Genomic DNA, 20,229 nt, shown 5'->3' on the forward strand with positions numbered 1-20,229 from the left:
ATGCATTTCACTGGTTTCTAGGTCTGTTGCCAAGGAGACCGATTCTGATCTGGTGTCTGGCCAGTCGGAGTGAACTGGGCTCCAGTGCAGAGGGGCCTGGTGTCAGGGGAAAGGGCTTTTGCTGGACTGGACGACGGGAATTGGGCAAGACCGTTGGACCCTAGTGGACCCATGTCACGCACAGGCACTCTGCCAGTGGTAGGTCCCTGAGCAGATAGGGTTGCTGTCATCCCAATCTCCCCCGTCTCTTCGTCTCCGAAGTGGGTCAGGGCCTGAGTGCTCTCTCTCCCTGTGGTCTACACAGTTTATGTTGAAATCTCCTGAGCTGCTGAGCAGCTGGGGGATGGCGTAGACCTCAACCTGGGCATGGTGGGATTGAGAGTCCTGGCACCTGCCAGCCTTCTCCTTCCCACCCTCCCCCCACCTTCTTTATAGGGCTTCTGCCCCTTCCCTCTACAGTCCTGACGAAGGGTTCCGGCCTGAAATGTTGACCGATTTTTTTTTCCATGGATGCTGCCTGACCTGCTGAGTTTCTCCAGCGTGTTGTGAGGATTTTTGACTTTTCTCCCCATTTAGAAAATAGTTTCCGCTTTTGGTCCTTCGACCGAAGTGCATGACCAGACATTTCCCTGCACTTTATTCCATCTGCCACCTCTTTGCCCATTGTCCTAATCTGTCTCAGTCCTTCTGCAGCCTCCCTGCTTCCTCAACACTACCTGCCCCTCCACCTATCATCATATCATCTTCCTCAACACTACCTGCCCCTCCACCTGTCATCATATCATCTTCCTCAACACTACCTGCCCCTCCACCTATCATCATATCATCTTCCTCAACACTACCTGCCCCTCCACCTGTCATCATATCATCTTCCTCAACACTACCTGCCCCTCCACCTGTCTCTGTATCGTCCACAAACTTGGCCATAAAACCATCAATTCCATCATCCGAATTATTGACATGTAACCGAAAAAGAAGCGGTCCCAACACAGACCCCTGTGGAACACCACTGGTTACCAGCAGCCAATCAGAAAAAGGCCCGCTTTATTCCCACTCCTTGCCTCCTCCCAGTCAGCCAATTTTCTATCCATGCTGGTACGTTTCCTGTAATACTATGGGCTCTTATCTTGTTAAGTAGCCTCATGTGCAACATCTTGTCAAAAGCTTTCTGAAAATCCAAGTAAACAACATCCACTGACTCTCCTTTGTCTATGCCTGTTACTTCCTCAAAGAATTTCAACATTTTGAAAATCGTTGACTTTGGCCTATTTTTTTTCCATGGGTCTCCAAGAACCCTGAAACCTCATCCTTAACAATCAACTCCAACATTTTCCCAGCCACTGAGGTCAGGCTAACTGGCCCATGATTTCCTTTCTTCTGCCTCTCTCTCTTTTTGAAGAGTGGAGCGACATTTGCAATTAACCAGTTGGAGGTAGTGTTAGGTTCTTCAGGCCAGTTCAGGAGCCAGATGGCAGTGGGGAAGGAGCTGTTGTTCAACCTCGAGATGTGGGTCTTCAGCCTCCTGTATCTCCTGCCTGAGGGCGGCATTGAGAAGAGGGCATGGGTTGGATGGCGAAGGGTCCCTGATGATTTATGCCCTCCTGTAGGTGTTCCTTGAGGATGGGGGGAGCTGTACCTGGGCTGGAACTGGCTGCGTTCCATCGCCCTTTTGATCCTGCGCGTTGGAGTTCCCATGCAGCCGGTTAGACTGGATGCCTGTGCAGTTGCCACTGTGGGAACAAATGCCACTTTCCCTCTGGGAATACGGACAGAAGTTCATGCTAAATTCCTAACTGGATTTGTTTGGGACTGCTTTAGAACTTTGGTGCATGTGATCCGGTCTGGCCCACAAGGGACCATCCCCTCCCTGCATTTGAATGGTCTAACATATTCAGTGTTTGCAGCCGCAGTGTCCCGATGGAAAACAGCCCAGTCTATATCGAGCGACCTGTATCACTCCTGGTGAATCTTCTCTCACAGTCTCTGTGGCCTGTTCATTGTTATGTGGAGAGAAGCCTCACTTAAATGTGGTCTAGTGGGAGGAAACGCACCACTTAACTGTACCTTGGTAACACCCCATGGCAGAGGGTGTGGTCAGCAGTGAAATTCTCCATTGCACCAACACGGTATTCAGTCACTCGAGGAAAGGGCTGGTTCAAGGCCTTAACGTGAGGAAAATGTTTGCATTGTGACCCTCCCCCAACCTCTTTGCGTCACTGGGGCCTAGAATGTCTACACCAGCATCACCTCTTCCAAACCCTCGGTCTGTGTCTCCTCCCAGCCCAGTATCCTGGCACTGGATCCCTGCTCTGGGCCAGATGACACATTGTTCACGTCCCAGACGTCCGTCTGCTGATGCAGACGCTCTGTTGAGCTTCCTCGTGGCTGGAGGTCAGCAGGCCAACAGAGAATAGAGTTCGTGGATGGTGCTCGAAGCCTCCTTCAAGAAATACAACACTCTCATTGTCTCCTGACAGCCCCTCACGGTGGCAGAGAAGCGTTCAGGATGGATCTGAGAAGTTTGAGCTCCCAGTGTTAGCATTGTAAGGATGGTGCCCACACCCAAACTACCACCAGATGTTCTGTGAAAGTTTCTGTGCTCCAGCCTTGGCCTCATCAGATAAATTTGAACTCGCCGAAACAGGGTGGATGCAAATCTACTGTGAGCCTGAGTAACTTCTGGAGAGAACTGAGTGATCAGAGCCGTGCATGGTTGGTCTGACTTGGGGATAGTGATACAGAAACTACGCACGGTGATCCTGGTGTGTGTGACTGACCCAGGGATATGGCGATGGGAACTGTTCATAGTGCTGTTGATGTGGGTCTGACTGGGATACGGAGACGGGAACTGTACACGGTGTTCCCCATATGGGCCTGACCCAGGTATATGGAGATGTGAACTGTATACTGTGCTTCTGGTGTGGGTCTGACCCAGGGATATGGAGACAGAAACTGTACACAGTGCTCCCAGTGTTGGTCTGACCCAGGGATACGGAGACGGGAACTGTGCACGGTGCTCCCAGTGTGGGTCTGACCCAGAGATAGAGATAGGAACTGTGCACGGTGCTCCTGGTGTGGGTCTGACCCAGGGGTATGGAGATGGGAACTGTGCACGGTGCTCCCGGTGTGGGTCTGACCCAGGGGTATGGAGGTGGGAACTGTGCACGGTGCTCCCGGTGTGGGTCTGACCCAGGGGTATGGAGATAGGAACTGTGCACGGTGCTCCCGGTGTGGGTCTGACCCAGGGGTATGGAGGTGGGAACTGTACACGGTGCTCCCAGTGTGGGTCTGACCCAGGTATATGGAGACGGGAACTGTGCACGGTGCTCCCAGTGTGGGTCTGACCCAGAGATAGAGATAGGAACTGTGCACGGTGCTCCTGGTGTGGGTCTGACCCAGGGGTATGGAGATGGGAACTGTGCACGGTGCTCCCGGTGTGGGTCTGACCCAGGGATACGGAGACGGGAACTGTACACGGTGCTCCCAGTGTGGGTCTGACCCAGGGATACGGAGACGGGAACTGTACACGGTGCTCCCAGTGTGGGTCTGACCCAGGTATATGGAGACGGGAACTGTGCATGGTGCTCCCGGTGTGGGTTTGACCCAGGTATATGGAGACGGGAACTGTGCACGGTGCTCCCGGTGTGGGTTTGACCCAGGTATATGGAGACGGGAACTGTGCACAGTGCTGTTGGTGTGGGTCTGAAGCAGATACAGAGATTCTGACCACCTCCCTCTGCCTGGCCTTTTCTTGTCACCTTTGATGCCCTTCACTGTATTTTCTATCAATCTCAACTTCTCTTCCTCCCTATCCCCATGCCCCACCCTTACCCACCCCTCCATTCTCCAGCTCTCAAGTGATCTGGGGAACAGAGATGCACTGGGAATTTGGGAATTTCTGTGCCGATACCAGAGCTGGCCCTAATCACGGGATGCTGACCTGGTGATCTGGTGTGCGGGTGAGGTTACCAAGAGCCGGAACAGACACAGGATGGGGCGGCAGAGACCACAACCCCCCTACCCCCACCCCCCCAATCCCATCCTAACGTCCCAATTAAGTGAACGGAAGGAATCAACCCAACACTGTGGTTTTAGCTGATCCCTCCCTCTCGACTTCTTCCTCCAGGGTGGTCCCAGGCGGGACAGCAGTGATTCCAGTTCCGACGCTCCCTGCTCCCGATCTACATGTAGACAGGAAGTGAAGGCGGTGCCTTGCCACAGTCGGGATCCAGGCTGAGCCTTCACGGGAGTATGAAGGACGGGCAGCGATGGACGTGTAGGTGAGGACATCTCCATCTCCACGACCTTGTTTTAAATTGTAGCCGCTTCTCCTGAGGCACCTGTGCTAACCGGTCTGCGCGATCTTAACTTAACATTGGACTGGCAATTTATCATAAAATCATGTCCTTACTCTGTGTCTGACCCCGGGACTGTGTGATGGGACAGTGTAGAGGGAGCTTCACTCTGTGTCTGACCTCGGGATTGTGTGAAGGGATGGTCTGGAGGAAACTTCACTCTGTGTCTGATCTCGGGATTGTGTGATGGGACAGTGTAGAGGGAGCTTCACTCTGTGTCTGACCCCGGGATTGTGTGAAGGGATGGTCTGGAGGGAGCTTCACTCTGTGTCTGACCCTGGGAGTGTGTGACGGGACGGTGTGGAGGCAGCTTCTGATCCCGGTAGTGTGTGATGGATGTTGTGGAGGGAGCTTCAATCTACGTCTGACCCAGGAGTGTGTGATGAGAGTGTGCAGAGAGACCTTCACTCTGTGTAAGGGTTATGGCTACCCCCCCTAAACTTTACAGAACCCCCTCTTGCCCTCACAAGCTCAGTAGGTCGGGTAGCATCAATGGGGAGGAATAAAGAGATGGCATTTTGGGCTGAGACCTTCATCGGGATTAGTGTAGAATTAGTGTAGCCCTGTTCCTGTCCTTCTGTGAACTATGCAAAATTCTCGTTAATAAAGCCTTTAACCTGCCTCCAGGACAGCGCCTGAATCACACTGATCTTATCTGCACTTTTGACTCCCTTCCCAGAACCATGGGCAAATATCCTAGCGGGAAGAAGGTTTGTTAATGCCGCACGGGGTGGGGGGGGAGAGTTTAAACTAGATCTGCAGTAGGATGGGAACCAGAGTGTCAGAACAGATTGTGGGAGGTTGTGGAGACACGCTGTCAAGACCGCAGCCAAAGTCTGGGAGCAAAAGGTTGAGCATGGTGGGGCTAACGTTCTGAGTTGCGTATATTTCAATAGGTATTTAGATTATGAGGACATGCAGTCCTCTTTTATTGTCATTTAGTAATGCATGCATTAAGAAATGATACGATGTTTTTCCAGAATGATATCACAGAAACACATGACAAACCGACCTAAAAACTAACAAAAACCACATATATAGTTACAACAGTGCAAAACAATACTGTAATTTGATAAGAACAGACCATGGCACAGTAAAAGTCTCAGAGTCTCTCAAAGCCCCATCGTCTCACGCAGACGGTAAACCTCCAGCACTGCAAACTTGCCGATGCAGCATCCTGGAAGCATCCGACCACAGTCCGACTCCGAGTCCGTCTGAAAACTCCCAGCCTCCCACCAGCTCTCTGACACCGAGCACCATCTCTGCTGAGCGCTTTGACCCCATCCCCGGCAACAGGCAAAGCCAAGGATTTGGGGCCTTCCCCTCCGGAGATTCTCGATCACACTGTAGCAGCGGCAGCGAAGCGGGCATTTCAGAAGTTTCTCCAGGTGTTCCTCCGTGCTTCTCACAGCTGTCTCCATCAAATCCAGATTGTGCACGGCCCCCTAGTTAACACATACGATATTCATTCAGAACGGCCGCGCGCGCTGCGTCGCGCCGCCATCTTCTCCTCCCTCCTATTGTAGATGTTCTCAGGGCATAGATCAGCTCATGGAATTATGATACTGTAGCCATTGTGAGTCTTGGTTGCAGGAGGGGCAGGACTGGCTGCTCGATATTCCGGGGTTCAGTTTTAGACACAACAGAGCAGGAGGGATTAAAGGAGGAGGGTGTGTTACTAGTCAGGGAAAATGTCACGGCAATGTTCAGTCAGGATAGACTGTAGAATTTGCCTTGAGAGGCTTTATGGGTGGAACTGAGGAATAAGAAATACATCACGTTAATGGGATTATATTACAGACCAACCGACAGTCCACGGATTTAGAGGAACAAATTTACAGAGAGATCGCAGACTGTTGCAAGAAACGTAAGGTTGTTGTAGAAGGTGATTTTAACTGTCTAAGAATCCCATACTATAAAAGGACTAGATGAAATGGAGGTTTTCAAATGTGTTCAGAAAAGTTTCCTTAATCAGTACGTAGAAGTCTCAATGAGAGAATGTGTAATACTAGATCTCCCGTTAAGGAACGAGACAGGGCAGGTGACAAAAAGTTTGGGTACGGGAACACTTTGCATCTCACAATCATAAGGCCATTAGTTTCAAGGTAATTATGGATAGATCTGGTTCTTGGAAGAGATTTTAAATTGGAGAAAGGCCAATTTTGATGTCATCAGAAAGATCTGGCAAGTGTGGATCGGGACAGGCTGTTTTCTGGGGAAGGTAGTTGAAATTTTGAGAGTACAAAGCTTGTATGTGCCTGCCAGAATAAAAGGTAAGGATAGGGGAGAACCAGTGGATGTGGTATATTTGGATTTTCAAAAGGCTTTTGACAAGGTCCCACACAGGAGATTAGTGTGCAAACTTAAAGCACACGGATTGGAGGTAAGGTATTGATGTGGATAGAGAATTGGTTAGCAGACAGGAAGCAAAGAGTGGGAATAAACGGGACCTTTTCAGAATGGCAGGCAGTGACTAGTGGGGTACCGCAAGGCTCAGTGCTGGGACCCCAGTTGTTTACAATATATATTAGTGACTTGGATGGGGGAATTAAATGCAGCATCTCCAAGTTTGCGGATGACACGAAGCTGGGTGGAAGTGTTAGCTGTGAGGAGGATGCTAAGAGGATGCAGAGTGACTTGGATAGGTTGGGTGAGTGGGCAAATTCATGGCAGATGCAATTTAATATGGATAAATGTGAAGTTATCCACTTTGGTGGCAAAAATAGGAAAACAGATTATTATCTGAATGGTGGCCGATTAGGAAAAGGGGAGGTGCAACGAGACCTGGGTGTCATTATACACCAGTCATTGAAAGTGGGCATGCAGGTACAGCAGGCGGTGAAAAAGGCAAATGGTATGCTGGCAATTATAGCGAGAGGATTCGAGTACAGGAGCAGGGAGGTACTACTGCAGTTGTACAAGGCCTTGGTGAGACCACACCTGGAGTATTGTGTGCAGTTTTGGTCCCCTAATCTGAGGAAAGACATCCTTGCCATAGAGGGAGTACAAAGAAGGTTCACCAGATTGATTCCTGGGATGGCAGGACTTTCATATGAAGAAAGACTGGATGAACTGGGCTTGTACTCGTTGGAATTTAGAAGATTGAGGGCGGATCTGATTGAAACGTATAAAATCCTAAAGGGATTGGACAGGCTAGATGCAGGAAGATTGTTCCCGATGTTGGGGAAGTCCAGAACGAGGGGTCACAGTTTGAGGATAAAGGGGAAGCCTTTTAGGACCGAGATTAGGAAAAACTTCTTCACACAGAGAGTGGTGAATCTGTGGAATTCTCTGCCACAGGAAACAGTTGAGGCCAGTTCATTGGCTATATTTAAGAGGGAGTTAGATATGGCCCTTGTGGCTACGGGGATCAGGCGGTATGGAGGGAAGGCTGGTGCAGGGTTCTGAGTTGGATAATCAGCCATGATGATAATAAATGGCGGTGCAGGCTTGAAGGGCCGAATGGCCTACTCCTGCACCTATTTTCTATGTTTCTATGTTTCTATAACAGGTTTAGGTAATGTTTTTTGAGAGATATTGAGGCCCCTAGTTCAGAAAAAGAAGGAGGTGTATGGCAGGTATAGGCAGGTAGGAACAAATGAGGTGCTTATGGAGTATAAGAAATGCAAGAGAACACTTAAGAAAGAAATCAGGAAGGCTAAAAAAAAAATGGTATGAGGTTGCCCTAGCAGACAAGGTGCTAAGAGATTCTACAGATATGATAAGAGCAAAAGGATTGCAAGGACAAAAATACCATTCCGATCTCTGGAAGATCAGGATGGTATTATACGCATGGAGTCAAAAGAGATGGGAAGACCTTAAATGGATTTTTTGCATCTGTATTTACTTAGGAGACGGATGCTGAGTCTATAGAAGTGAGGCAAAGCAGTATCAACTTCATGGACCCTGTATGGAATACAGACGAGGAAGTGTTTGCTGTCTTGAGGCAGATCAGGGTGGACAAATCCCCAGGGCCTGGTTGGAGGATAGCTAACGTTGATCAGCTGTTTAAGACAGGCTCTGAGAATAAGTCAGGAAATTATAGGCTGGTGAGCCTTTCGTCAGTCGTGGGAAAGTTACTGGAAGGTATTCCAAAAGACTGGATATCTAAGCATTTGGACAGACAGGGACTGATTAGGGATTGTCAACACGGCTTTGTGCATGGTAGGTCATTAATGACTGGTCTTAGAATTTTTTCAGGATGTTACTAGGAAAGTCGATGGAGGTAAGGCAGTGCATGTTGAACCTCAGCACTTAACAAGGTTCCGTATGGGACATTGGTCAGGAAGTTTCAGTCTTTGACATTCAAGATGAGGTAGTAAATTGGATTAGAGTCGACATTGGCTTTGTGGGAGAAGCCAGAGAGTGGTAGTAGATGGTTCCCTCTTTGAATGGAGGCCTGTGACCAGTGGAGTGCCACAGGGAACAGTGCTGGGTCCATTGTTGTTTGTCATCTATGTTAACAGTCTGGCTGATAATGTGACTAGCTGGATCGGCAGATTTGCAGATGACACCAAGATTGGGGATGTAATGGACAGCAAGGAAGGTGGAAGATTATCAAATCTTGCAGGACCATCTAGAAAAATGGCAGATGGAATTTAATGTAGATAAGTGCGAGGTTTTGCACTTCAGTAGGACCAACCAAGGTAGGTCAAGGTACCACACAGAGCAGTGTGGTAGAACAACGGGATTTAGGATGCAGGCCCATAATTCATTGAACGTGATGCCACAGGGAGACAGAGTCATAAAGAAAGCTTTTGGCACATTGGCCCTCATAAATCAATGTTTTGAGTCCAGGAAATTGGATGTTTAAGTTGTGTAAGAGGTTAGGGAGGCATAATTTGGAGTATTGTGTGCAGTTTTGGCCACCTCCCTACAGGAAAAATGTAAATAAGATTGAAAGAGCACAGAGAAAGTTTACAAGGCCGTTGCCAGGACTGGAGGATCTGAGCCATAAGGAAAGATTGAATAGATTAGAAGTTTATTTCCTAGACTGTAGAAGATTGAGAAGAGATTTGATCACGATATACAAAATTGAAGTGTTTAGATAGGGCAAGCAGACTTACTCCACTGAGGTTGGGTGAGACTACAACTGGAAGTCATGGCTTAAGAGTGAAAGGTGAAATGTTTAAGGGCAACATGAGGGGAGACTTCACTCAGAGGATGGTGAGAGTGTGGGATGAGTTGCCAGCGAAAGTTGTGCATGCGAGTTTGATTTCAATTTTTAGGAGAAGTTTGGATAGGTACATGCATGGAAGGGGGTATGGAGAGATATGGTGCAGGTCAATGTGATGAGGCAGTTTACATGAATTGGCATGGATTAAATGGGCCGAACAGTCAGTTTTCTGAGCTGCAGTGCTCAATGACTCTATGACAACAGAGAAACTTGTTGCTGTGGTCTTCTTGGGGTCCCATGGTGGATCTGACAGTCTACAGCATAGGGTTGGCAGTAGTTACCCATGTGTTTCTATTATTAGTTGGACTCCCCAGGGAACTGAGCAGGAATATCGGTGAGCAGACTTGGACGATGGGCAGTCAATGGGCTGAATGGCCTAATTCTGCTCCTATCTCTTTAGCCAGAGGGTGGTGAATCTGTGCAATTCATTTCCACCGTCGGCTGTGGACACCAAGTCACTGAGTATATTTAAAGATGAGTTTGATAGTTTCTTGGTTAGTCAGGACGTCAAAAATTCTGGGACGAATGGAACTGAGAGGGAAAATAAATCAGCCATGATGGAATAGCAGAGCAGATTTGATGGGCCAAATGGCCGAATCCTGCTCCTGTGACAGCGTACTGATGAAGGGTCCTGGCCAAAACATCGACAGGGTCCTGACGAAGGGTCTCGGCCCAAGATGTCGACTGTTCACTCTTTTCCTTTTTTTTTAATTTTATTTTTATTTGGATAAGGAATTCACAAATATCATGTACTTTTTTCACACATATAACCTTTTCCATTTTTTAATATGTATAAAACTATAATTATTTATACATTCTTAAGTACACATTGAGATGATATAAAAGGAAAATAAACACTTAAATAGATAATTATGTACTGTGGTAATTCTAACCTATTAGGCTAAGTAATGGTATTAGTTGTTAAGAAAAATGGTAATAATAGTTTCCATATAACCCTTCTGGACCATTTCCACTGGTCCAAAATGTTGTATATAAGCCTATGTAACAACCATTGTCGGTGTTTATATCCTAATTTGTTCATGCTTGCTCCTGCCCGCAGACATAATTATACAATCCCTATGTACTTATTTACTTAATTTTTTCATTTTTTTTTATCCCTTTCCCAAATCTTTCCCTTTACTAGTGTTAATTCTCTATTTTCCAAAAGAAAACAAAAAAAAAGACATTTAGACTAGGGGTGCTGACGTTAGCAATATTACTGTGTTGATGAGAAGAGCAGTATAAATCATTAGGAGAGTCATCTAAAGTCTGCTCGCATTGGGGTTATATATTCAATCCATTTAATCCAGATTTGATAAAATTTTTCTTTTTGAATTCTCAGGGAGTAAGTCAACTTTTCCATTTTAAATATTTCCAAGATAATTTCGTACCAATCTTCTAATGTAGGTGGTATTGGATTTAGCCATTTTCTAGTGATTGATTTCTTACTTGCCGCTAAGAGGGCCTGCAGCAACTTTATATCTTCCTTCTGTTCAAGAAACAATACATGCCCCAAATAGAGCGTCTCAAAGTTCAGAGGTATCTGGGACCTAAGTACCTTAACTAATGTTCTATGAATACTTTCCCAATATAGACTTAATTTAGGGCAATCCCAGAAAATATGAAAATGATTTGCCTCCTTGGAGCCGCACCTTCTCCAACACGTCACGTTTCTATCTTTATATTTTTCCTGATATGGGGTCTTGAAGTATCTTATAATATTTTTCCAACAATGTTCTCTCCAAGTCAAAGAATTAGTCGAGGACCATGGAAAGCTGCAGATTTTCCCCTAAGCCTCCTCTGAAAGTACCAACCCCGCTTCTTTCTCCCACTTCTCTTTAATATACAGTGTATTTACATTTTAAGCATGGGAGAGTGCATTATATAATCGAGAAACTGATTTACAAGGTATTGAACTGCAAGCCGAATTCAGAATCTTGAAAAATTCTAATTCTACTGTTGATAGGTCTGTATATCTACAACTCTGGTTAACATAGTTTCGTACTTGAAGGTACCTAAAAAAGTCATTATGTTCTAGGCCATGTTTGTCCTGCAGGATTTGGAAACTTTGTAATACTTTTTTATCTATAAATGAGAGGTAGGTTGTAAGACCTTTCTTTATCCATAGCTCAAATTTTTTATCTCCTCTGTTGGGAAGGAATTCGGTATCATATGCACACCATCTAAAGAGTTTTAACATGTTATTAATTCCACATGAATTAACCAGTTTCTGCCATACTTTTAATGTAAGATTTATGCAACTGTTTTAAAATTTTTCCAACTGGGCCATCAATCCTTTGTCAGCTATTGAGGCCTGTAGAGGAAAACTGTCAACTAATCCAAATTCTATTTCCTTCCATCTAGCCTTATATTCCCTATTACACCAATATAACAGAGGGGTTATCTGTGAGGCATAAAAATAATTTCTCAGGCAAGGAAGAACCATACCTCCTCGTTCCTTCCCTAACTGTAAGGTGTTATATCAAATTCTAGGTTTCTTTCCTTGCCAAATGAAGCGGAAAATCCATTTGTCCCATTCCCTGAATTGATTATCATCCATCTCCACCGGCAAAGTACGGAAAAGATACAATAACCGAGGAGGAATATTCATTTTGTTCACTCTTTTCCATTGATGCTGAGTTCCTCCAGCATTTTGTGTGTGTTGCTTGGGTTTCCAGCACCCACAGAACTTCTCATCTTTGTTCCTGCGTCCTGTGGTTGGTTGTAGACAGTCTGCTGGAGGAACTGGGTGATTAACCGGCAGCCTTGAGGGGGTAGGGTTGGTGTGTCTGGTTGAAGTCCTGCATCAGACGCGGATAGTTCCTGCCCCTCCACCCTCCCACCAATTCCCCACACGGTAGCGCGGTGCGACGCTATTACAGCTCGGGCGTCCTCTGTAAGGAGTCTATACGTCCTCCCTGCGGAACGCTTGGGGTTTCTCCCGGTGCTCCGGTCTCCTTCCACAGTCCAAAGACGTACCGAGCAGGTTAATTAGTCATTGTAGATTGTCCCGTGATCAGCTTAGGGTTAAATTGGGCGCTGCGGCGAGGGACTGGAAGAGCCAACTCTGTGCCGTATCTCTAAATAAATGAAGTGAAATAGAATAATCTACACACTGCTTGACGTGCTGAGACCCTGCGGCAGGCTGCCCAGTCTCCCTCGTCTCTGAGAGCGGACGTGTGTCCGCGGGGAGGAACCGTGGTACTCTGGATCCCAGGTGGCGGAAGGCCGGGCCGCTGCGGACATGATGAGTGAGTGGCCGGCCAGGGGAAGCGCTGAAGCTGCTGGAAGGAAACCCCTCCGCTCGCCCCGCGGGTGCCTCTCGTCTGCCAACCTCGCCGGGCAACCTGCCCGTTATCCTGAACACACTGAGAGTTAACGAAGCTTTCACATGGTGGTGGAATATTTGTCAGGATTGATTTATCTTTGGCCGTGTCACAGAGCCTGAGCGACTTGGACAGTAGGTCGGGTGGTGGGGGTGGTGAGGAAGACAGAGAAAGAAAGGAGTGAGATAAACAGCCCATGGCCAGCACACACACCAGAACTGTGTTCCGAATCAATAAACAATGGACCAAAGTTATTTTCCAGTGGAAAACAGAAACGGGCATTCATTATTTTTAAATGAAGGATGTAACTTATTTATAGAATTGGGAGCAGCAAACTGTAGTGCGCGAAAGGTCACTTTACTGTCAGGTTCATGCGGAAGGTCAGTTAGACTGTCTTTATTCTCTGTGGGTGAGACAGTGTGGTTGCATAACACATACTCTGTAGTCCCTCAGAGTGGTAACCTGGAGATGGCAAACACACGAGATTCCGCAGCAGTGCACACACAAAACGCTGGAGGAACTCAGCAGGTCGAGCGGCATCTATGGAGGGGAAGAAACATTTGATGTTTCAGGCTGAGGCCCTTCATCAGGACTGGAGAGGGAGAGGGGGAGGAGGGCGAGCTGGAAGGTGATGGGTAAAGCCAGGTGGGTGCGGGAGGGGGAGAACGAAGTAAGAGCCAGTCTGGGTGAGCAGAGGTCACAGAGGAGAAGAGGTGAGAGGATTCCCGTTGAAGAGGAGATTTAAACCTCTTCATCCCTCAAAGGGACTTCATAGTGGAGCAGCAAATCAGAAATGGAAAAGATGGCCTGAATCATCGACTGTTTGATCCCCTCTGTAGATGCTGTCTGACTTGTTGTGTTCATCCAGCATTCTGTGTGCGTTTCTCTGGAAAAGGTGCTAGGATGCTGCAGGACTTGAGGGACTGATTCTAGGGGGAGGCTGGACAGTCTAGGGGTTTATTCCTTGGAACATGAGAGGTGACATTATACAGTAGAGGGGTATGAAATCACAGGGGTGTAGATAGTGTGACCAAGGTCAAATTACGTATATGTCACCATATACAACCCCGAGATTCATTTTCTTGTGGGAATTCACAGGAAATATGAGAAACACAATAGAATCGATGAAAGATCACACTCAGGGTTGGGGAATCAAGAACCAGAGGGCATAGGTTTAAGATGAGAAAGGATGGATGTAATAGGAAGTTGAAGGACATTGTTTTTACGCATTGGATGGTATCTATGTGGAACGAGCTGCCAGAAGAAGTGCTTGGGGCAGGTACGATTTTGACACTCGGATAGACATGTGGATTGGAAAGGTTCAGAAGGTTTTGGGCTGAACACTGGCAAATGGGATCAGCTTAGATGGGTATTTTGGTTGACATAGACTAGATCCATGAACTGGAACTGGACTCTCTGACGGTGGTGTCTGAAAAGAGGATGCTGTCTAAGTTGCATGCCATCTTGGACAATGTCTCCCATCCACTACATAATGTACTGGGTGGGCACAGGAGTGCATTCAGCCAGAGACTCATTCCACCGAGATGCAACACTGAGCGTCGTAGGAAGTCATTCCTGCCTGTAGCCATCAAACTTTACAACTCCTCCCTTGGAGGGTCAGACACCCTGAGCCAATAGGCTGGTCCTGGACTTATTTCCTGGCATAATTTACATATTACTATTTAACTATTTATTACTATTTTCTATTACTATTTATTATTTCTATGACTATTACTATTTACTAATAGTAATATTACTATTACTATTTCTGTTACTATTTATTATTAATGGTGCAACTGTAACGGAAACCAATTTCCCCCGGGATCAATAAAGTCTGACTATGACTAGATGGGTCGAAGGGACTGTTCTGTGTGACTCTGTTGAGAGGGCTGTGTACACGTACGTACACAGACACACACACACACACACACACACACACTCTCTTTCTCTCTCTGTGACTCTGTCTCTCTCTCTCTCTCTCTCTCTCTCTCTCTCTCTCTCTGTGACTCTCTCTGTCTCTCTATCTCCAATAAAATGGGTGTGCAGATCTATCTGTTGGCCACACGCGAAGTCTTTACGGTGGCATGTGCTGGTCTCGGGGACATACACAATCCTGGCTGGGGCGCGCAGTCCCAAATCTGCTCCTCCTCTCCCTGGGGTGCTGTGTCTATCACTCTGTGCCCTTTGCCAACCTCTACCCCCACCTCCCCCCCCCCCCACCCGGACCTCCCAGTGTTCAGTGCTGTCCTCTGGGGCTAGTCAGCTTTCTCTGCAGACCATTTAAGTGGGACAGTTGCATTCCACGTTAATGGGCTCTTTTGTACGTCTGCCAGGCCATCGGGGACTGTATTACAACCCATTAACAGAGTGGACAAAGGAACTGCTTGGCCCATTGTCTCCGGTACCTAACACTGCAATATGAATGCCAATCAGGTTTAATAACACCAGCATTTGTCGTGAAATTAGTTATTTTATGGCAACAGTACAGAGCAATAAAAAACTATACACTAGGTGTATATTTAAGTAGTGTAAGAAGAGAGGAACAAAATCCTGACGTCGTGTTCACGTTCATGGGTCGAGGGTGGATAGTCCTGTGGCTTGAAACAGCCCAAACCCGACCGGGAGAATCCGAATCAGGTTTGTTGTCACCGGCATACATTGTGAAAGTCGATGTTTTGTGGCGGCAGTGCAGTGTACAATGCATAAATTATAATAAAAAGTATAAATTATAATAAATATATATCAAAAAGTTAAATAAGTATTGAGTGGACGTGCAGGCTGACACTCCCAATGTGTGGGGCCCCGACTCGGAGGGGTTGCTGGGGAAGAGGGGGGCGTGTTTAGGGAGGGGAGGACCTTTACTCAGAGGGTTTGGCGGGGAGGGGGTCTGATTGGAAGGGTTGGGGAAGGGCCAGTTAGCGGTGGGGGTGGACCCAATGTAGGAGTTGGGGGGGGCTCCGGACAGAGGGGTTGTTGGGGAGGGGGTGTCCCCAGCTCAGAGGGGTTGGTGGGGAGGGGAGGTCCTGACTCAGACCGATTGTTGGGAGGTCCCCAATTAAGAGGGGTTGGCGTGGGGGAAGTGTTTCGCAGGGGAGAGAGGTCGAGTCAGATTCGGTGGGGATGGCAGAGAGCGAGTTTGGGGGTGAGAGAGAGTGGGTGGACTGATTCAGAGAGTGCCTGTACGCAGGAAGGGTCGGTGCCCGGGGTGCACTACTCAAATTGGTCCCACGTGGCAGTGTTTTTGTACGCTTCCTCACATTGGCACGTCGAGGTTGTACAAGGTGCGACAATCACAGATCATTTTAGAGATTAGCTTTCATGTGCAGCGAAATGTGACGTTAGAGTCAACGGCCAGCACAGTCTGAGGGTGTGCTGGGGGCGGCCGGCAAGTGTTGCCACGCTTCCCGTGCCAACGTACCATGACCACAGCTCACTAACCCTATCCGGTACGTCCCGGGGTTGTGGGAGGGAACCAGAGCATCTGGAGGAAACCCCAGTGGTCACATGGAGAATGTAGAAACAGTGGCAGGGATTGGAGCCTCTGTGCTACTCTTTCTGCAGCAACTCTGCAGAATGAAGTCTCTCAATTTCAGAGAAGGTGCTGTGCAGGTGGACAGATGATAGGGTGCAAGCTGACGACGAGGTGGACTGTGAGGTCAAGAGTCATTCTTATTGCACTGGGGAGCCGTTCGATCATCTTGTAACAGCAGGATAGATGTTGTCCTTGATCCTGTGCGTGTTTAGGTTTCATTCTGCCTAAGGGACCGCGTTACGGAACTGGAGCTGCAGCTCGATGACCTTCGTCTGGTCAGGGAGAGCGAGGAGGTGATAGAGAGGAGTGGAAGGCAGGTGGTCACGCCGGGGCCACGGGAGGCAGACAAGTGGGTCACGGTTAGGAGGGGGAAGGGGAAAAGGCAGGTGATGGGGAGTACCCCGGCGGCTGTGCCCCTTAACAACAGGTACTCCTGTTTGAGTACTGTTGGGGGGGACAGCTTACCCGGGGGAAGCGACAGTGGCCCTGCCTCCGGCACAGAGTCTGGCCCTGTAGCTCAGAAGGGTAGGGCAAGGAAGAGGAGGGCAGTTGTGATAGGGGACTCGATAGTAAGGGGGTCAGATAGGCGATTCTGTGGACGCAGTCCAGAGACTCGGATGGTAGTTTGCCTCCCTGGTGCCAGGGTCCGGGATATTTCTGATCGTGTCCAAGATATCCTGAAGTGGGAGGGTGAAGAGCCAGAGGTCCTGGTACATATAGGTACCAATGACATAGGTAGGAAAAGGGATGAGGTCCTGAAAGAAGAATATAGGGAGCTAGGAAGGGAGTTGAGAAAAAGGACCGCAAAGGTAGTAATCTCGGGATTACTGCCTGTGCCACGCGACAGTGAGAGTAGGAATGCGATGAGGTGGTGGAGGATAAATGCGTGGCTGAGGGATTGGAGCAGGGGGCAGGGATTCAAGTTTTTGGATCATTGGGACCTCTTTTGGCGCAGGTGTGACCTGTACAAAAAGGACGGGTTACACTTAAATCCTAGGGGGACCAATATCCTGGCAGGGAGATTAGCGGGGGCTACTGAGGTGACTTTAAACTAGAATGGTTGGGGGGTGGGAATCAAATTAAAGCGGCTAGGTGTGAGGAGGTTAGTTCACAACAGAGGGATGGGAACCAGTGCAGAGAGACAGAGGGGTGTAAAGTGAGCGTAGAAGCAAAAAGTACAAAGGGGAAAAATAAAAGTGGCAGGCCGACAAATCCAGGGCAAGCATTAAAAAGGGCTAAGAGAGTTGTAAAAGAGCGCCTGAAGGCTTTATGTGTCAATGCAAGGAGCATTCGTAATAAGGTGGATGAATTGAAAGTGCAGATTGTTATTAATGATTATGATATAGTTGGGATCACAGAGACATGGCTCCAGGGTGACCAGGGATGGGAGCTCAACGTTCAGGGATATTCAATATTCAGGAGGGATAGACATGAAGGAAGGGGAGGTGGGGTGGCGTTGCTGGTTAAAAAAGAGATTAACGCAATAGAAAGGAAGGACATAAGCCGGGAAGATGTGGAATCGATATGGGTAGAGCTGCGTAACACTAAGGGGCAGAAGACGCTGGTGGGAGTTGTGTACAGGCCACCTAACAGTAGCAGTGAGGTCGGAGATGGTATTAAACAGGAAATTAGAAATGTGTGCAATAAAGGAACAGCAGTTATAATGGGTGACTTCAATCTACATGTAGACTGGGTGAACCAAATTGGTAAAGGTGCTGAGGAAGAGGATTTCTTGGAATGTATGCGGGATGGTTTTTTGAACCAACATGTCGAGGAACCGACTAGAGAGCAGGCTATTCTGGACTGGGTTTTGAGCAATGAGGAAGGGTTAATCAGCGATCTTGTCGTGAGAGGCCCCTTGGGTAAGAGTGACCATAATATGGTGGAATTCTTCATTAACATGGAGAGTGACGTAGTTAATTCAGAAACAAAGGTTCTGAACTTAAAGAGGGGTAACTTTGAAGGTATGAGACGTGAATTAGCTAAGATAGACTGGCAAATGACACTTCAAGGATTGACGGTGGATATGCAATGGCAAGCATTTAAAGGTTGCATGGATGACCTGCAACAATTGTTCATCCCAGTTTGGCAAAAGAATAAATCAAGGAAGGTAGTGCACCCGTGGCTGACAAGAGAAATTAGGGATAGTATCAATTCCAAAGAAGTAGCATACAAATTAGCCAGAGAAAGTGGCTCACCTGAGGACTGGGAGAAATTCAGAGTTCAGCAGAGGAGGACAAAGGGCTTAATTAGGAAGGGGAAAAAAGATTATGAGAGAAAACTGGCAGAGAACATAAAAACGGACTGTAAAAGCTTTTATAGATATGTAAAAAGGAAAAGACTGATAAAGACAAATGTAGGTCCCCTGCAAACAGAAACAGGTGAATTGATTATGGGGAGCAAGGACATGGCAGACCAATTGAATAATTACTTTGGTTCTGTCTTCACTAAGGAGGACATAAATAATCTTCCAGAAATAGTAAGGGACAGAGGGTCCAGTGAGATGGAGGAACTGAGCGAAATACATGTTAGTAGGGAAGTGGTGTTAGGTAAATTGAAGGGATTGAAGGCAGATAAATCCCCAGGGCCAGATGGTCTGCATCCCAGAGTGCTTAAGGAAGTGGCCCAAGAAATAGTGGATGCATTAGTGATAATTTTTCAAAACTCGTTAGATTCTGGACTAGTTCCTGAGGATTGGAGGGTGGCTAATGTAACTCCACTTTTTAAAAAAGGAGGGAGAGAGAAACCGGGGAATTATAGGCCGGTTAGCCTAACGTCGGTGGTGGGGAAACTGCTGGAGTCAGTTATCAAGGATGTGATAACAGCACATTTGGAAAGCGGTGAAATGATCGGACAAAGTCAGCATGGATTTGTGAAAGGAAAATCATGTCTGACGAATCTCATAGAATTTTTTGAGGATGTAACTAGTAGAGTGGATAGGGGAGAACCAGTGGATGTGGTATATTTGGATTTTCAAAAGGCTTTTGACAAGGTCCCACACAGGAGATTAGTGTGCAAACTTAAAGCACACGGTATTGGGGGTAAGGTATTGGTGTGGGTGGAGAATTGGTTAGCAGACAGGAAGCAAAGAGTGGGAATAAATGGGACCTTTTCAGAATGGCAGGCGGTGACTAGTGGGGTACCGCAAGGCTCAGTGCTGGGACCCCAGTTGTTTACAATATATATTAATGACTTGGATGAGGGAATTAAATGCAGCATCTCCAAGTTTGCGGATGACACGAAGCTGGGTGGCAGTGTTAGCAGTGAGGAGGATGCTAAGAGGATGCAGGGTGACTTGGATAGGTTGGGTGAGTGGGCAAACTCATGGCAGATGCAATTTAATGTGGATAAATGTGAAGTTATCCACTTTGGTGGCAAAAATAGGAAAACAGATTATTATCTGAATGGTGGCCGATTAGGAAAAGGGGAGGTGCAACGAGACCTGGGTGTCATTATACACCAGTCATTGAAAGTGGGCATGCAGGTACAGCAGGCGGTGAAAAAGGCGAACGGTATGCTGGCATTTATAGCGAGAGGATTCGAGTACAGGAGCAGGGAGGTACTACTGCAGTTGTACAAGGCCTTGGTGAGACCACACCTGGAGTATTGTGTGCAGTTTTGGTCCCCTAATCTGAGGAAAGACATCTTTGCCATAGAGGGAGTACAAAGAAGGTTCACCAGATTGATTCCTGGGATGGCAGGTCTTTCATATGAAGAAAGACTGGATGAACTGGGCTTGTACTCGTTGGAATTTAGAAGATTGAGGGGGGATCTGATTGAAACGTATAAGATCCTAAAGGGATTGGACAGGCTAGATGCGGGAAGATTGTTCCCGATGTT

General features: G+C 47.4%; 1 protein-coding gene across 1 annotated transcript in view; it reads left to right on the forward strand.

Moving 5' to 3' along the window:
* The window catches only part of adamtsl4 (ADAMTS-like 4), an 83,041-nt gene that overhangs the window by 7,517 nt on the left and 55,295 nt on the right, over positions 1-20,229 (forward strand). Inside the window, exon 2 of the mRNA XM_063041648.1 lies at positions 4,127-4,280. Within this exon, the coding sequence (XP_062897718.1) occupies positions 4,252-4,280 (29 nt within the window). The 5' untranslated portion in view covers positions 4,127-4,251. The remainder of the gene's footprint in view (positions 1-4,126; positions 4,281-20,229) is intronic.

This window comes from Mobula hypostoma, chromosome 2 (genome assembly GCF_963921235.1).
Source record: "Mobula hypostoma chromosome 2, sMobHyp1.1, whole genome shotgun sequence".
Lineage (NCBI taxonomy): Eukaryota > Metazoa > Chordata > Chondrichthyes > Myliobatiformes > Myliobatidae > Mobula > Mobula hypostoma.